Here is a 16,132-nt window from a genome sequence, read left to right on the forward strand (position 1 = left end):
ACAACTGTATGTGTGAAATTGTGAAATAAACTGGACTAAAAAACAAAGCAAAAGGTTCGATTCCCGGGACACGTGGGGCCTTTCTTTGTGGATTTTGCCTCTGTGTCTGCAAAGGTTTCCTAGCGTTTCCTCTAACACAACAACATGTACAATAGGGTCCTTTCTCTGGGGCCATTGTTTCACTCTGGACTGTTATGAATCACATAAACATTACTGTACCGACAAATGGACCGTGTTTAACATTTTCTTTATGATAACGCTGTGTCAGCAGTGCCAGGAGGAAAATGGCCAAACCCCTCAGTGAAAAGTCCTTCTCCAAGAGGCAGAGGCTGAGCACCCGCTCCACAGACGATGAGCTCGCTGTCATCGAGAATGGAGACAGCAGGTGTGTGCCACGGCTCAACACGTTACATCTCAAGAGCACAGTTCTTTTCCACGAGAAGAGTAACAGCTACCATAAAGATATCACCACATTTTCTGCATTTAAAAAAAAAAGAAAAAAAAAAAAAGAAAAAATACTTATAGCATGATATGTTTTTTAATGTCTCTGAATAGCAAAGTTGTGACAAATTGCTGATTGCTAAATTTTACCTCCACTGAGCTCTTTAAAGCAACCTTTTTCAAGAAACTGTTTACCCAACTCTAACTCTAGCTCTAACTGCGGAGCCTCTACGCTCACAGATACGTTGATAGGTTAAAATGATAAAAGATTATTGTATGCAAGGGGTTGCACAATTATCATTTTTGTAATATGAGGTTTTGCATTATTGCAAGAATAATAGTGCAAAGATTTTACCAATTCTCTCTTTATTTCAACAGTTTTAGGGGGAAACAAATAGTACTTAAATGTTTTAGCAAAAATATTGCAATAAAATAGTTCAATAAATAAATCACAATATTCAAGTCGCCATTTTTCGTCACATGCTTCAACTCTAGTTGCCAGCAGTGCCATATAATTTGTGTGTGTGTTTTTTTATCCATATCTGTATCTTTGTTCTCTATGAAACCCTCCAGAGCTCATTCGTTGTGTGAAGACGTCCCAGACAGAGCAGTGTCACACAGAGACTGCTTCACGGGGGCGGGAGCCTTGTCCCGGTAAACTCTCATGAATAATGTGCTTTAATAATCACTGTCAGCTTCCTAGTGTAGTGGGGTGTTACTGTGTCCTCCTCTCTCGCTGACCGTGTAGGCTGTCTCACTTCTTCCTCATGCTGCGCTCCTGGGCCACTCACAGAGGGCAGGCGGAGGAGGAGCAGCGCCACGACTCGTTCCTGGACAGATTCAGAGGCCCGGAGCTCAGAGACATGACGAGCCACGGCAGCAACGCCCCGTCTGTGGGGCCCGGCGGCACCGCGGGCACCAGGAAGTGAGTGCTTGACAACAGGGCATGAAACGGTTCAAGGCAGTTACAGGGAAGAAATGCAACCAATTTAAGACGATTCTGATTGCGTTGAGCTGCTTACTACCCAGGCTGCAGAGCAACCAACAAAACGGTATTGGATATTGATGCTGAAATATTCAAATGCAAGAAGACATCACAGTCAGCAAACAACTATTGTTCACAAACCCATCAAGTGAAATCCCACATTTAGTGTTACAGATTAAAGTCCAACCATCACAAATCTCTCTCTCATGTAAAGTAATTAGTTAAGATAATTGGAACTCTTAGGCAGGTTTTCATGGCATACCGCATCTTATATATGTTTTTTTTTTTTACTTTTCCCCAAAGACTTACAAACCAGTGGCCTCTGGCTGCTTACAACATGAATAACTGCAACAACACAGATAAGTAAGTGTGTGGCTATAGAACATAGATATTACAATGTAGATTTCAGTAGTAGGAATCAGTAATTAAATTAAATGCGTTGTAGCTGGTACTGGTAGCTAGTGTTGTGAAGATCTCCTTAAACCTCTCCTCCTTTAGACGTCCCAGACTCTCAGCAGTGATCCTTTGCTTGTTTTCAAAAATGCAGGTAGCACATTTGTAGTTCACATGCATGACGTTTTAATGCACTTTTGCTGATGTATTGTCGCCATCTGCTGGACAATGTGTGACCTGCATTGCACTTGCACACGTCAAATGAAGCAAAAACAAGCTCAACCGACCCTTGACCCCTCAGTGGTAGTCAGTCCTCCCCTCATAGCCCCTTGGCACGCCCTCCTGTAGCGCCTAGACTTGAAAATTAAATCCAACCTGTGATCTTTAGCAAAAAGGAGGACAAAAAAGAAGAGATCAAAAAAGAGGAGAAAAAGGAGGAGAAAAATGATGAGAAGAAAGACGAGAAGAAAGAAGAGGACAAAAAAGATGAGAAAAAGGATGAGAAAAAGGACGAAAAGAAAGATGAAAAGAAAGACGATAAGAAAGACGACAAGAAAGATGACAAGAAGAAAGAAGAGCCTCCGTAAGTACTGCTGTGCAATAGTTTTCATGTGACATTCTTTGAGGTCTAAGCCATGAGTTCTACAGTCAAAGCACGATTAAAGTCCCAATGTTCCCGCACTGTCTGAAACACTGTTTACCTAAGTCAAACAAAGGTCTTGACTTTATGACAGCAATATATAAATGTCGCAAGTAATCACACTTTATGGTATATAACAAAGCAACGGGACAGAGAGCCTTGTATGAATCACAGCACTGATAAAATCTATCTTACTCCTTAGCGTTGTAGCCATGGCAACAGACTATGACATCCACAAAACTCCTGCTTCCTCGCGACATAAAACTAGCTTTCAAAATTCTGATATACTAATCAATGTGTGGTGGGGAAGAATTCAAAAACAAAGGCAAGTTTATTTGTAGAGCACAATTCATACACAAGGCAATGTTTTTTAGCTTGAGTGCTTCAGACAGTGCAAAAACAGTAATTGTACTGCCCTCGCTATATGTGCTGTATACAACTAGACAGTCAGCTAAACTCCTTCTTGACATCAGGACTCTGAAGACCAATATGTGATGTCCACAGGTTTATTGATGTGGCAAGAAAAGGTAAAACTGTAACAAAAAACATAAATACAATGAGCTGCTTGCTCACCCCACACAATGTCTCTGTCACAAGTTTTTATCTATTTATAATCATCAAAATCAATCTTAATCAAATAATAATAATGTACATAAAAAGTTATGAAATCAAACAATCTATACACACCCACGATGCTTCCAAGGACATCTGATGTTGCAGATTACACTGGATGATTACACGAAAACAGCTCAGGGCCATGCTTCAATCTACTTCCTGATTTTGAGTCAGGTGACCTCCTCTGCCTAACATTTTCTTAAAGGGGCCACAACTGAAAATACTTAATTCAAAAATAATACAGTCAACAGTGCCCTCATGTGGACAAAACTAAAACAGAACACTCCCCGCCTGGCGTGATTTAACGCCACTACACACATTTACCTAACTGTCTGGGGGAAGAATAACTACTATCTCCGTAATAGGTCTGAGGAAAAGAGCTGTCCCTCCAGGTTTGGCAATCTTCACTTGAACCTGGCGTACATTGCCGTCGTTACTCGGGAAGGTCTGAGTGACTACACCAAGAGGCCACTCATTTCTCTGTACATTACAATCCTTCAGAAGAACAACTGTGCCGATCTCAATATTTGGATGAGTGGTCTGCCATTTCCTACGTGTTTGTAGTGTCGGAAGATATTGCTTTCTCCATCGATCCCAAAAGGTGTTGGAAAGGTGCTGAACTTGACGCCACTGGCGCTTGAATAAGTCTGCATCAACAAACTCACCTGTAGGAGCAGGTAGATAGTTCACTTTTTGCGTGAGAAGAGCTGCTGGCGTGAGTATGAACGAGTTGTCAGGATCGGGCGTGACGGGAACAAGAGGCCTGGCATTGATTATTGCTGCGACCTCTGCCATAAAGGTGGTCAGTACTTCATGAGTAAGTTTGTCTTTTAGCTGAGCGAACATTGAATCCAGAATCCGTCTTGCTAGACCAATCATGCGCTCCCATGTTCCTCCAAAATGAGAGGCGTGCGGTGGATTGAATGTCCAGCTGCATCCTTGGTTTGTCAGATAGGTCTTTACCGTGACATCATCAATGTTAGAGGGCACTTTTAACTCCTTACACGCTCCGACAAAGTTAGTACCGCGGTCCGAACGGATGTGTTTGACAGGACCACGCACAGCCATGAACCGCCTTAGTGCGTTGATAAAGGCGGACGTGTCAAGGGACTCGATGATTTCGATATGAACCGCTCTTATGCTCATACACGTGAAGATTACGGCCCATCTTTTACTTTGAGCAAGACCTCCTCTAGTCCTACGGGAGGACACAATCCACGGACCAAACACGTCAAGTCCAACATTTGTAAAGGGAGGTTCCAGGGAGAGACGATCTGCAGGAAGAGTAGCCATTTTTTGGACACTGGTTGGAGCTCTGAGACGCCTACAAGTAGTGCATTGGTGAATAACGCTGCTCACCTTCCTCTTCCCACCAACTATCCAAAATCCAGCTGTGCGTATTGCTCCTTCGGTAAAGAGACGACCTTGATGGTGGACTTGTTCATGGTACTCTCTAATTAGTAGTACGGCAACATGATGTTTTCCAGGGATAATCAAGGGATTCTTTTCGCTTTGCTCAAGGCTTGAATGATGAAGACGGCCTCCGACTCTCAACAGGCCGTGTGTGTCAATAAAGGGATCCAAACGTTTGAGAGGACTATGTTCTGGGACCCTCTCGTCATCTTGGATGCATTTGATTTCCTGTCCATATACTTCCTTTTGCACTGCTTGGATGATGATGACTGAAGCTTGACTTTTTTCGTCAACAGTGGTCCCAGTTTCGCAGAAATGCCATCCCTTACAGGAGCTGTTACTAGGGAGGGTTGATCTGAAACAGCGACATATATGAATGAGACGAGCAATGGCACGAGTTAAATACCTCCAGGAGGAAAATCTTTGAAATCTGTGGGAACCAAACTCTTTGATAGATGTTGTAGTGCTGAAAGTAGACACTAAAGGCCTAACATCAGGATCTGAGCTGGAATCAACAAGTTCATAAATGTCTTTTGCGATTTGTTGCTCTGAAGACAATAGAAACTTGGGGCCGGTCAGCCAGTTGCTTTGTTTCAATTGGCCTGCAGGAACAGACCGGGTTGCATGGTCTGCAGGATTCAGATCTGTTGGCACGTAGAACCACTGACTTGGATGGGAAGATTTGCGGATGCGATGTACTCGGTTACTGACGTAAACGTAAAAGCGCCTGCTTTCATTTGAAATGTAACCTAAAACCACTTTACTGTCGGAGTAAAATGTTATGGCATCCAGTGTAAAGTCCAGTTCGGTTGAAACCAAGTCTGCCAACTCAACAGCAAGCACCGCTGCACAGAGTTCCAACCTTGGCACGGTATGCTCAGGACGAGGGGCCAATTTAGCCTTTCCCATTACAAACCCCAAATAGTTGTTACCAGTCGCATCTGTGAGTTTTAAGTATGAAACGGCAGCTATGGCTTTTGTTGACGCGTCACAGAAGACGCACAGCTGTTTTCTGGACGCCGTAGTAGGAGACATAGGAGTATATTGTCTGGGAATGGATAGATTGGACAGTTCAGTTAATGATGTTCTCCAGGATGCCCAGACTTCTTCCATCTCCTCAGGTAGTGGTGCATCCCAGTCACTGTTTTCGACGGTTAATTCTCTCAATATAGCCTTGCCTTGGATGGTGACTGGAGCAACAAACCCGAGAGGGTCATAAAGGCTGTTGATGGTAGACAAGACTCCTCGTCGAGTGAAGGGTTTTACCTCTTCCGAAACACTGAACAGAAAGGAGTCTGTTTGGAGGTTCCAGTTGAGACCAAGACTACGCTGTAATGGTACCACATCAGCATCAAGGTCCAGATCTTTCAGATCACTTGCATGGTCTTCGGATGGAAAGGCCTCCATCACTTTTTTGTTGTTTGCCGCAATCTTGTGCAGCCTCAGGTTCGACTTGGATAGAGTGTGTTGGGTCCTCTTAAGCAAGTCAACTGCTGCTTCGACAGTTGCCAGGGACTTAAGTCCGTCATCGACATAGAAGTCGCGAGCCACAAAATCTTTGACATCAGGGTCTGCTTGGATCTCATTGCTCTGCACGGACTGGTGTAAGCCATAAATAGCCACAGCAGGTGACGGGCTGTTACCAAAGACGTGGACGCACATTCGACACTCCACAACACCTTCTGAGGGATCGTTATCCTGAAACCACAAAAAGCGTAGAAAGTTTCTGTCCTCTTCTCTGACAAAGAAACAATAGAACATCTGCTCTATATCAGCACTAAATGCAACTGCTTCTTTGCGGAAACGCATGAGCACACCAAGCAAGGTGTTGTTGAGGTCTGGCCCGGACAATAGGACTTCATTAAGCGATACTCCCTCATATTGAGCGCTTGAATCGAAAACCACTCTGATCTTCTTTGGTTTCCTAGGATGGTAAACACCAAAAGTCGGTAAATACCACCGTTCTTCTTGCTCACTGAGAGGAGGGGCTGACTCTGCATGACCATTCTTAAACATCTGATCCATGAACTTCAGAAAATGGTCCTTCATCTCAGGATTTCTTGCAAAACTGCGCTTAAGAGACATAAGACGCTTCAATGCCTGAGGGCGGTTATTAGGGAGACGTTGACGTGGGCACTTGAATGGCAGAGGTGCCACCCAACTGTTGTTTGATTCCTTTTTCATCTCTTGTTCCATTATTTTCATGAATTGTGCATCCTGAATCGAAGGGGCCACCTGGTTGTCATCTTTGGTCCGTATGAACACCGTGCACCCGAGATGATCAGGATCACAAGAGCTTTCTTTCTGTGTGCCACCGATGACATGAATGTCACTGTATTTTTCCTTGACCTGAAAAACGTTAGGGCATGGTTGAAAGAGAGTTGGTCGAGCTTGTACCATAGTATTTGTGTAAAAGGAACTGACGGTGAGTGGTTTATGGACATTCCCAAGGCACACATTGCCTACAATGACCCACCCGAGATCTAACTTCTGTGCATACGGCAGGTGGTTTGGACCATTGACATGTTTACGGACTTTATGCACTCTGATAATGTCCCGACCTAAGAGGAGCATGATTTCAGCATCAGGGTCTATATCAGGGATTTGGTGTGCCAATGACTTGAGGTGTGGATGATGAAGAGCTGCGTCTCGAGTTGGGATCTCCTCCCTGTTGTTAGGTATGTCATTACATTCTATGAGACTAGGCAATGGGATACTGACAGATCCATCCAGAGATTCCACATTGTATCCATTGGCTCTCCTGCCTGACAACTCCTTCACTCCCGCACATGTTTTTAATGTGTAAGGAGCATTTGAACTTTGGTCACCGAACAGATCAAAGAAACGTGAACGGACAAGCGACCGGTTGCTCTGTTCATCTAGGATGGCATACATCTTCACTGCCTTGTGTCTTTGTCCAGTAGGGTGCACTTTAACAAGACATATTTTAGAGCAAGATCTGTCTGACTGGTTTTCTCCACATACGTCTGTGCATTCGTTGGTTACTTGTGGCTGAGGCTCATTTGTAATTTGCTCCCCGCCGTCCTCTGGAAGGGCGTCCAATTGAGGCGCATCCACTTTTACAGTCCATGGTGGCGGTCCAGGATGCATGGACGTGTGGTGTCTCTCACTTTTACATTCAGTACATTGAACTTTTGTCTTACAGTCCTTTGCCATGTGTGACGACGAAGAACAGCATTTGAAGCAAACATGGTTCTCCTTTAGGAACAGTTTGCGATCCTCAATGGACTTGTCTCGGAATACACGACACTTGTGCAGTGGATGCGGTTTCTTGTGGATAGGGCATAGCTTATCACAGTCATCATTTTTTGTTGGAGGCCGGCCAGTGTCAGTGGCTCCCTTTAGAGACACATTAGTTTTGTGCACGGCAACTTCCTTCTGTTTGTTTACCCAAAAGGTTTTCGGTGCTTTAGTAGTTGTGTCAGAGTGGGATATGAAGTTGAAGCTTGGATCACTACCAATGCTAGCCTCCTGTCTGAGGCTGCACCCACCGATGCCCACTTTTCCTGTAAACGAAAGGGGAGTTTTTGAACTATTGGATTAACTCCTCTTGCCGTGTCAAGGTAGGAAAGACCAGGTAAGTCGCCTTCATCCTTAGCCGACTGTAGCTCCATCAACAGATCACTTAATTTTGTGAGTTTGGGGTAATCTTTGTTTGTCATCCTTGGAAAAGTGTCAAGCCTTCTAAACAAAGCATCCTCTATGACCTCTGCTGAACCATAGGTCTGCTCAAGTCTACTCCATATCATTTCCAAGCCTGTGCCCGGGTTATTTATGTGTATTGCTCTTAATCGCTCGACATGTTCTGCGGAGTCTTTGCCTAACCACTTAAGCAAAAGATCCATCTCTTCGCAGGGTGAGAGGTTCAAACCTTCAGTGGCAGTGAGGAATGAACGCTTCCAGGCTCTGTAGTTCTCAGGTTTGTCATTGAATTGAAGCAATCCCGTAGCTACAATCTCACGACGAGCAAGGTATCTCACAAAGTCATTCACGTTTTGGCTATCACCACTGCGGTCCACTGATTTAGAATAGTATGGACTTAGGTGTGGCATTTGGTGATGTACAGGTGCGGCATTTTCATTTCCAAACCTGACCTCATTTGGCTTGAGCAGAAATGTATCGATATATGTGCGAGGTTGCTGTGAGGCAAGAGGACGAGCTGGTGGGTCAGTTTTGGTTGAAAGTGGAGCGAATGGTTTGGCGTCATGGTTTAAAGCTGTATTTGCAATGTTAATGTTGTGCTCTTCCTCAGCTTGCTCTGGTGTGACATCCAATTGTTTCAGTCCATCCTCCATAACTTTAGCTTGATCATCCACATATTGTTTTGTACGCTCTACTGCTTCTAAAGAAGGTACTGATTTTAACTTTGCACTGAAGCTACGTCTTTCATCTTCTTCTCCACAAGCTGCTTCAAGAACTTGTGCTTCGGCAATAGCTGCAGCTGTCTCCATTTGACAGTGGAGTATTTCCATGGAAGCTTCTAACTTAGCTTTTTCTAACTTTAGATCCATTCCTTTCTCAGTGTATGCAAGGCGTGCTTTTGCCGCTTCTGCTTTTGCTCTGGCCTTTGCCGCAGCAGATCCTCTTGACATACCTGACCGCGTGGAAGTGTGGGTCCGTGTTGCGTGCGATGCTGATTTCTCTTCCATGGTAGAATTTGATGATTAGTCTCATTACTCAGATGGCTGTCCACTTGCTGCGTGGAATGGCGTTGTTTCCGTTTCCCAGCTTGAACTGCGTTATCTTGTCCGCCAGGAAGCCGTGGTTTTACTGTACTGCCCTCGCTATATGTGCTGTATACAACTAGACAGTCAGCTAAACTCCTTCTTGACATCAGGACTCTGAAGACCAATATGTGATGTCCACAGGTTTATTGATGTGGCAAGAAAAGGTAAAACTGTAACAAAAAACATAAATACAATGAGCTGCTTGCTCACCCCACACAATGTCTCTGTCACAAGTTTTTATCTATTTATAATCATCAAAATCAATCTTAATCAAATAATAATAATGTACATAAAAAGTTATGAAATCAAACAATCTATACACACCCACGATGCTTCCAAGGACATCTGATGTTGCAGATTACACTGGATGATTACACGAAAACAGCTCAGGGCCATGCTTCAATCTACTTCCTGATTTTGAGTCAGGTGACCTCCTCTGCCTAACATTTTCTTAAAGGGGCCACAACTGAAAATACTTAATTCAAAAATAATACAGTCAACAGTGCCCTCATGTGGACAAAACTAAAACAGAACAGTAATAGAGTTCACACAGTTACCATGGAGATCCGCCATCTTTGCAGCTGTTAGTATGCATTTCCATTGACTAACATTAGCTAAAAACAGTATAAAAAGTGGAGAAAAAAGAAGTGGAACAACTCTTTTAGCTGCTGAGTCACTGCTGGTAAATACATCTAACACACTGTGGTGTCGAAGTGTTTTAATGTGAACTATAACTCCAGGATTTTAACTTTTAATATCTCCATTAGTTTATTATTGGTGCTAATCCCATGATGCTTAGCGGTATGACATCACATTCCCGAACTCTATATGCTAGCCTTCCTATCAAGCGTTACCATGACACTTGCTAATATTTGGACCCTTTGTACTTCTATGTCTAAAACAAGGCCAGTAAAGAATGTAGGAAAAAATATACTTACAATTTTAACCTGAAATTGAGATCAGTAGTGCCCAAAGTGTGGCCCAGGGACAAATACTTTTCACTACAAGTTTCATAATTCTACACAATTGTACCTCAAAAAGTACAGTTTTATTGAGGGAAAGTTTTGGTATTAGCGTTCCAAGCCCAAATAAAGCAGCGGAAAAGGAAAACGGGTTAAAACTCTGCTTTGACCAACAATCTGTGTCCCTCCACACCGTATACACTTCAATATGCACTTAATGAAAAAAATGTGGACACCCCTGCTTTAGATCAACGAAATTTTATTAAAAATGTGTGTATGATTTGCATGGTTTTTATTGTCAGGAAGGAAATCTGGATTATGGACCCAGCTGCAGACATGTACTACAGATGGCTCACGGTCATCGCTGGCCCAGTATTTTATAATCTAATCATGATTGTAACAAGGTAAAAAATACACCCGACAGTTTTCAATGACCGTAGAAGTGACTATGGACATTTTTAACACTTTCTTTGCCCACGTTGTTTTCCTTCAGAGCGTGTTTTAACGAGCTACAGGACTCCTACACAAGGTTGTGGATATTCCTGGACTACACCGCAGACGCCATCTATTACACAGATTCCTTTGTCCGGGCCAGAACAGGTCAGAGCCTGTGGGAGATGGGTTTGCTTTGGGCTCCTTCTCACCTGGCATTTTGGAGAGGCTGATTGATATTTGATAGAGCATAAATTGAATTGGGGAAATTCTGAATGACGTGAAGATGTGCTGATTATTTTGACCTGGGTTGCATTAGAATAAATTATAATAATTCAGATCAGCACTGGCCCACGGGTTGAAGTCACGGTGCACCCTTTCATGCAGGTTAGGCAGGTGTGAATATTATTACAAAGATTTTTTTTTTTTTTAACAAACTGCAATAAAAAAAAAAAAGACAGATAATCAATCAAACTTTCTTTATAAAGCTCTTTTCATACCAAAGTGCTTTACAGATTACAACATTTAAAACAATACGCCTGGGACACCTTCCCATATATATTCTATATTAGGACTAAATAAATAGATTAGTCAGTTAAAGGCTAAGCTAAAAAGGTGGGTCTTGAGCCTGCTCTTAAAAACATGATCATTCTCTGCCGCCCTGAGCTCCTCCGGCAGGTCGTTCCAGAGGCGAGGGCCGTAATATTGGAGAGACGCCTCGCTGAGTCTTTTTGTTGACTGTACTAGGAGACCCCTGCTGGAGGAGCGAAGAGGCCGTGAAGGTTCGTAAGGTAAAAGCAGTTCTGAAAGATAAGAAGGACCAAGACTATTAAGACATTTAAAAAACATTAAGAACTTTAAAATCGATCCTGAAACACACGGGGAGCCAATGCAGCGATTCTAAAACCGGTGTAATGTGGTCCCGCCTCCTGGTCTTCGTCAGGACACGAGCTGCTGAAGTTTGTAAAATGGTAACACTTTATAATAACTATACTTTACTTAGCCTTAATAAATGATGAGTTAACACTTAATCATGAACAGCTCATTTGTAAAGTAAATGACTTTGTTCATTTGTTTCCTTGTTATTCAATGTCATTATGAGTTTGGCATTGTTGTAGTTAAGTAGTTATTAAGTGTATCGTCAAAGTGAAAGAATAAAACATATCACACATGACACAAAATACAATCAGGGTGCCCAAATGCGGCCCTCAGACCGATTTTTGGTGGCCCTCAAGCTTCTTGTTGAATTGGCTCGCATCACAATAAATGGTACTTTTTGCAACAAGTCTCATAATTTTACACAATTATAACCTTGAAAACTAACATTTTATTGTGGGAAATAGCTGGTTTCAAGGTTCCAAGCCTAAATAAAGGTATGCGGCATGGGTTCAAAACACACTCTGTTGAAATTTTCACAGCATTGAGCATTGTCTCAACACATTGTACTTCAAACTTTTTTCATCTTTTTTCAAATGCTTGCCAGTGTTAATAGGGTTTAAGCCTATGGTTTAGTGCATGTGGAATTGCTTCTGTTCGCATGACCTATTCAAGTTATAGCCTAATTGTAGTTTTCAAAGACTAGGCTAAATGACAAGCATTTTTCCTTTTTTTGAAATAACACAGTTCCCCCCATCAATAAAAGTGGGGGAACATAGGACCCGGAGAACATAGGTATGCACCCCTAAGGCACTGACAATTATAAACACAGACAAACACAGTACTATCCTGGATCCATCTGTCAAGACGTATATTGCAGTAAATATCTTTTTGAGGAAAACTTACAAAGAAACAATGGAGATTGATCAATGAGATTTTTACTTTTGGAACCGGGAGAAGCCTATTGAGTTCCATTGTTTTCCCTCAATCATACCCTGCACTCTCAGTGTGTGGCTATATCACCCAATATGTAAAAACAAAAACAAAAAAAACTCTTCAAATGCAAGGACTAGTGGATGTATTTATAATAAACAGAGTGTATGTGGGGTGTCTAATCTTACCTAATCCTCTCTGCAGGATACCTGGAACAAGGCCTATTGGTGAAAGATGCCAAGAAACTTCTAGCCAAATACCGAACCACGCCTCAGTTCAAGTATGACATGATCTCCATGATCCCGACCGATCTGCTGTTCTTAAAGTTTGGATTCAACAACCCAGAGTTCAGGTTCAACCGGCTTTGTAAAATGGCCCGGCTTTTTGAGTTTTTTGAGCGGACTGAGACCCGAACGAGCTTCCCCAACATGTTCAGAATCAGCAATCTCGTGCTTTACATCCTGGTTATTATCCATTGGAATGCATGCATGTTCTTTGCCATCTCAAAAACGATTGGATTTGGGACAGACACTTGGGTATATCCAAACATTAGCCACCCAGAGCATGGACGATTGGCAAGGAAGTACATATACTCCCTCTACTGGTCCACTTTGACGCTCACTACGATTGGAGAGACCCCTCCTCCAGTCCGGGACGTGGAGTTTTTGTTCGTCATTGCCGATTTCCTCACTGGAGTGTTGATTTTCGCTAGTATCGTCGGTAACGTCGGTGCCATGATCTCGAACATGAACGCCTCCCGTGCCGAATTCCAAGCCAAGATCGACTCCATAAAGCAGTACATGCAGTTTCGAAAGGTCACCAAAGACCTAGAAGCCAGGGTCATCAAGTGGTTTGACTATCTGTGGACGGAAAAGAAAACCTGCGACGAGAAAGAAGTCTTGAAACACCTTCCGGATAAGCTGAAAGCCGAAATCGCCATCAACGTCCATCTGGATACGCTCAAGAAAGTGCGTATCTTCCAGGATTGCGAGGCGGGCTTGCTGATCGAATTGGTGCTCAAGCTTCAACCCCAAGTGTTCAGTCCCGGGGATTACATTTGCAAGAAAGGCGATATCGGTCGAGAGATGTACATCATCAAAGAGGGGAAACTCGCCGTTGTGGCCGACGATGGGGTGACGCAATTCGTGGTGCTTAGCGATGGCGCGTACTTCGGAGAGATCAGTATTTTAGGAATCAAGGGGAGTAAAGCTGGGAATAGGCGAACGGCAAACATCAGAAGTGTCGGTTACTCTGATCTTTTCGCCCTGTCCAAAGACGATCTCGTGGAGGCTTTGACTGAGTACCCAGACGCTAAAAAGGCCCTGGAGGAGAAAGGTAAAGCTATTTTGATGAAGGACAACCTCATTGACGAGGCAGTAGCAAACGCCGGAGCAGACCCTAAAGATTTAGAGGAGAAGATCACACGATTGCAGAGTAATTTGGACGGCATGCAGTCCAAGTTCGCCCAGTTGATGGCGGAGTTCACGTCAGCGCAATCCAGGATGAAGCAAAGGGTCACAGATATGGAGTCAAAAGTCAAGTCGATTAAACCAGAGGATCTTTCCGAGGTGGTCGCCGACAAGGACAAAAAAGTACAATAAAAAAACAACAACATCAAAGACTTTTTTGAGATTTTAACGTTTAATTTGTACATTCAACTTTTCGTCATGTGTCAAATGTGTACAGTGTATGCAGATGTATATTTATTGTTTAAGGCAGGTGGTTCTTTTCAGTCGGCCAGCAGGGCTGCACGATTTTTTGGAAAATATTCAATTGCGATTCTTCTGATGAACATTACAGTTAAACTTGTTTACAATTTAAGGGGAGACACTACAGGCAAAACATTTTTTTTTAAATTTTCAGGTTTTGGGCCAAATTGAACATATCAACTTTTACCTGGAAATAAAAAAATATACCTAATCTTCACAATGACATTTTGCTCTGATTTAATGTTTCTCCATATATTTACATGGGAAATCGTAATTTCAAGGGCCATTTCCTCAAAGGGCATTTTTCTCTCCTACAGACTTCCAATTTTCCAGCCTTGGACTGAACAATATTTGGAAGATTTTTTCAAAGGGATTTTTTAAGATCTAATTTCTAGCCTGATTCATCGAGTTTTGAATGTTAAAAAGTCTTTGTAACTAAAATATCAACAAAATAAAACCATAAATTTGAATCTGGCTCAACCCATTATACATTTTGGGCATTTTTAGGCATAGACACCGTATTTATATATGAACACATAAAATGACAGAAATTTTGCAATACATTTTTTCTTCATATTTATGCCTGTAATCTACAGCAGAAGTTTAAAATTGATATCTTTAAATAATTTTTAAAAATCCCTATTCACCTGCAGTGTCACACCTTAAGAAAAAATAAGATTTAGCTGAACCAGGAGCACCCACACTGTAACGTAACAAGACCCGACGGCGACAGGATATCCGTTTTTTTTTGCTAATTATAATGCACTGCAGTCACGCCATTTGCCAATTGCAACCAATATCTGTGCAGCCCTACTGACAAGACAATGGAAATTCTTTTTATAGACATAATTAAATAGAAGTGCTTAGTTTTGGCACAAAAAAACAATGTACAGTACTTTTTCCACCAATGTACATCGTGCTATGGAATACAACTATTCACTCATCGTTGTTGGTTGTCATCACGTAAAATCGATTCAGTTTTCTGTCAGCAAATGTGCAAAGTTGGATATATGCAATGTTGTACATAATAAAAGATTTTAAAAAATGATGTGGAAGTTTTAATAAAGAATACAATCAAAGGTAATGCCATCTCATGCAAAGCAATGACTTAGGGTTCCTTTTACTGTTATGTAGTCAAGAAATTCACATTATATGCACATTGTAATGTTCCTGAGGTATTTGACTAGTGTTTATGTGTAATATTACAACAAAATGGTCACCACAAATGTGCAAAATTTGATCACAGCAAACACAAAAAACATGGTGATATATGACTTCAAGGTTTTCAAAAAGTAGACATCTGTATTGGATCGTAGACAAGAAAACGCCCTAGAAACCAGCACTTTCCAGGAATTGTCTAAGTTTTACCTTAGATGCTGCATGGCTAAAGGGGATTATGCACTGTCGATAATATTGGCTAATACTGAAGGATGATTTTTGCTATTTTCTTGTATATAGTTCTGTGTATAAAGCTTCAAAACACATCCCAAATTACCTTAAAGAGGGAAACTGAAAAGTAAACAATGAAGCTCCTAAAGGCCCCTCCTTGTTCCCTGTGCACGTGACTGACAGGCAGTTTCACTGGAAAACTCATCTCATTGGTCAGGGTTGCGGCATCAGAGATCACACCGCATTCACACCAAGAAAAAAAAACGAGCAGCTGGGGACCGAAAGTGGACAAATACTCAGGAGAGCGGAGACGGCATTTGCCTTGAACTCAATCCAAATCAGCTCTATGCAAATACAGAGTGATCCTTCGCGAACTTGCGACCACCAATCACAGAACAAGATCTGACCGACACCTGTGCGTGATTGGCTCCAAGGCACAAGGGGGGCTGGTGAACGAAGGAGAACAAACTGAGGTAAGGTAAGTTTTTTCCCTTGGTGTGAATGCTCTGTTTGTCTGAGATCAGCAAAGAGAGGGACATTACTTACGTTGCATCAAATTAAACTTGCAAACTAACACCGTATCACTAAAAAAAAAT

The 16,132-nt window shown here is 42.3% G+C and overlaps 1 protein-coding gene across 2 annotated transcripts; it reads left to right on the forward strand.

Moving 5' to 3' along the window:
- Positions 1 to 274: 274 nt before the first annotated feature.
- cnga3a (cyclic nucleotide gated channel subunit alpha 3a) lies at positions 275 to 14,242 on the forward strand. Of its 2 annotated transcripts, XM_079574907.1 has the most exons (7): positions 275 to 385; positions 1,015 to 1,095; positions 1,190 to 1,366; positions 2,208 to 2,402; positions 10,500 to 10,601; positions 10,691 to 10,797; positions 12,643 to 14,242. In XM_079574907.1, exons 1-7 carry the CDS (start codon positions 285 to 287, stop codon positions 14,037 to 14,039), a joined length of 2,160 nt encoding a protein of 719 aa, XP_079431033.1. In that variant the 5' UTR covers positions 275 to 284; the 3' UTR covers positions 14,040 to 14,242. The 2 variants fall into 2 exon arrangements, with proteins under 2 accessions (XP_079431033.1, XP_079431034.1); XM_079574908.1 differs by lacking the exon at positions 2,208 to 2,402.
- The last annotated feature ends 1,890 nt before the right edge of the window (positions 14,243 to 16,132 follow it).

This window comes from Gobius niger, assembly GCF_951799975.1.
Source record: "Gobius niger genome assembly, chromosome: 17".
Classification (NCBI taxonomy): Eukaryota; Metazoa; Chordata; class Actinopteri; order Gobiiformes; family Gobiidae; genus Gobius; species Gobius niger.

Excerpts from the sequence above, each read along its gene's own strand:
- cnga3a (XM_079574907.1), top strand. The coding sequence starts at position 285 with ATGGCCAAACCCCTCAGTGAAAAGTCCTTCTCCAAGAGGCAGAGGCTG. Across the intron at positions 386-1,014 it reads ATCGAGAATGGAGACAGCAG|AGCTCATTCGTTGTGTGAAG; the intron begins GTGTGTGCCACG and ends GAAACCCTCCAG. Across the intron at positions 10,798-12,642 it reads CTTTGTCCGGGCCAGAACAG|GATACCTGGAACAAGGCCTA; the intron begins GTCAGAGCCTGT and ends TCCTCTCTGCAG.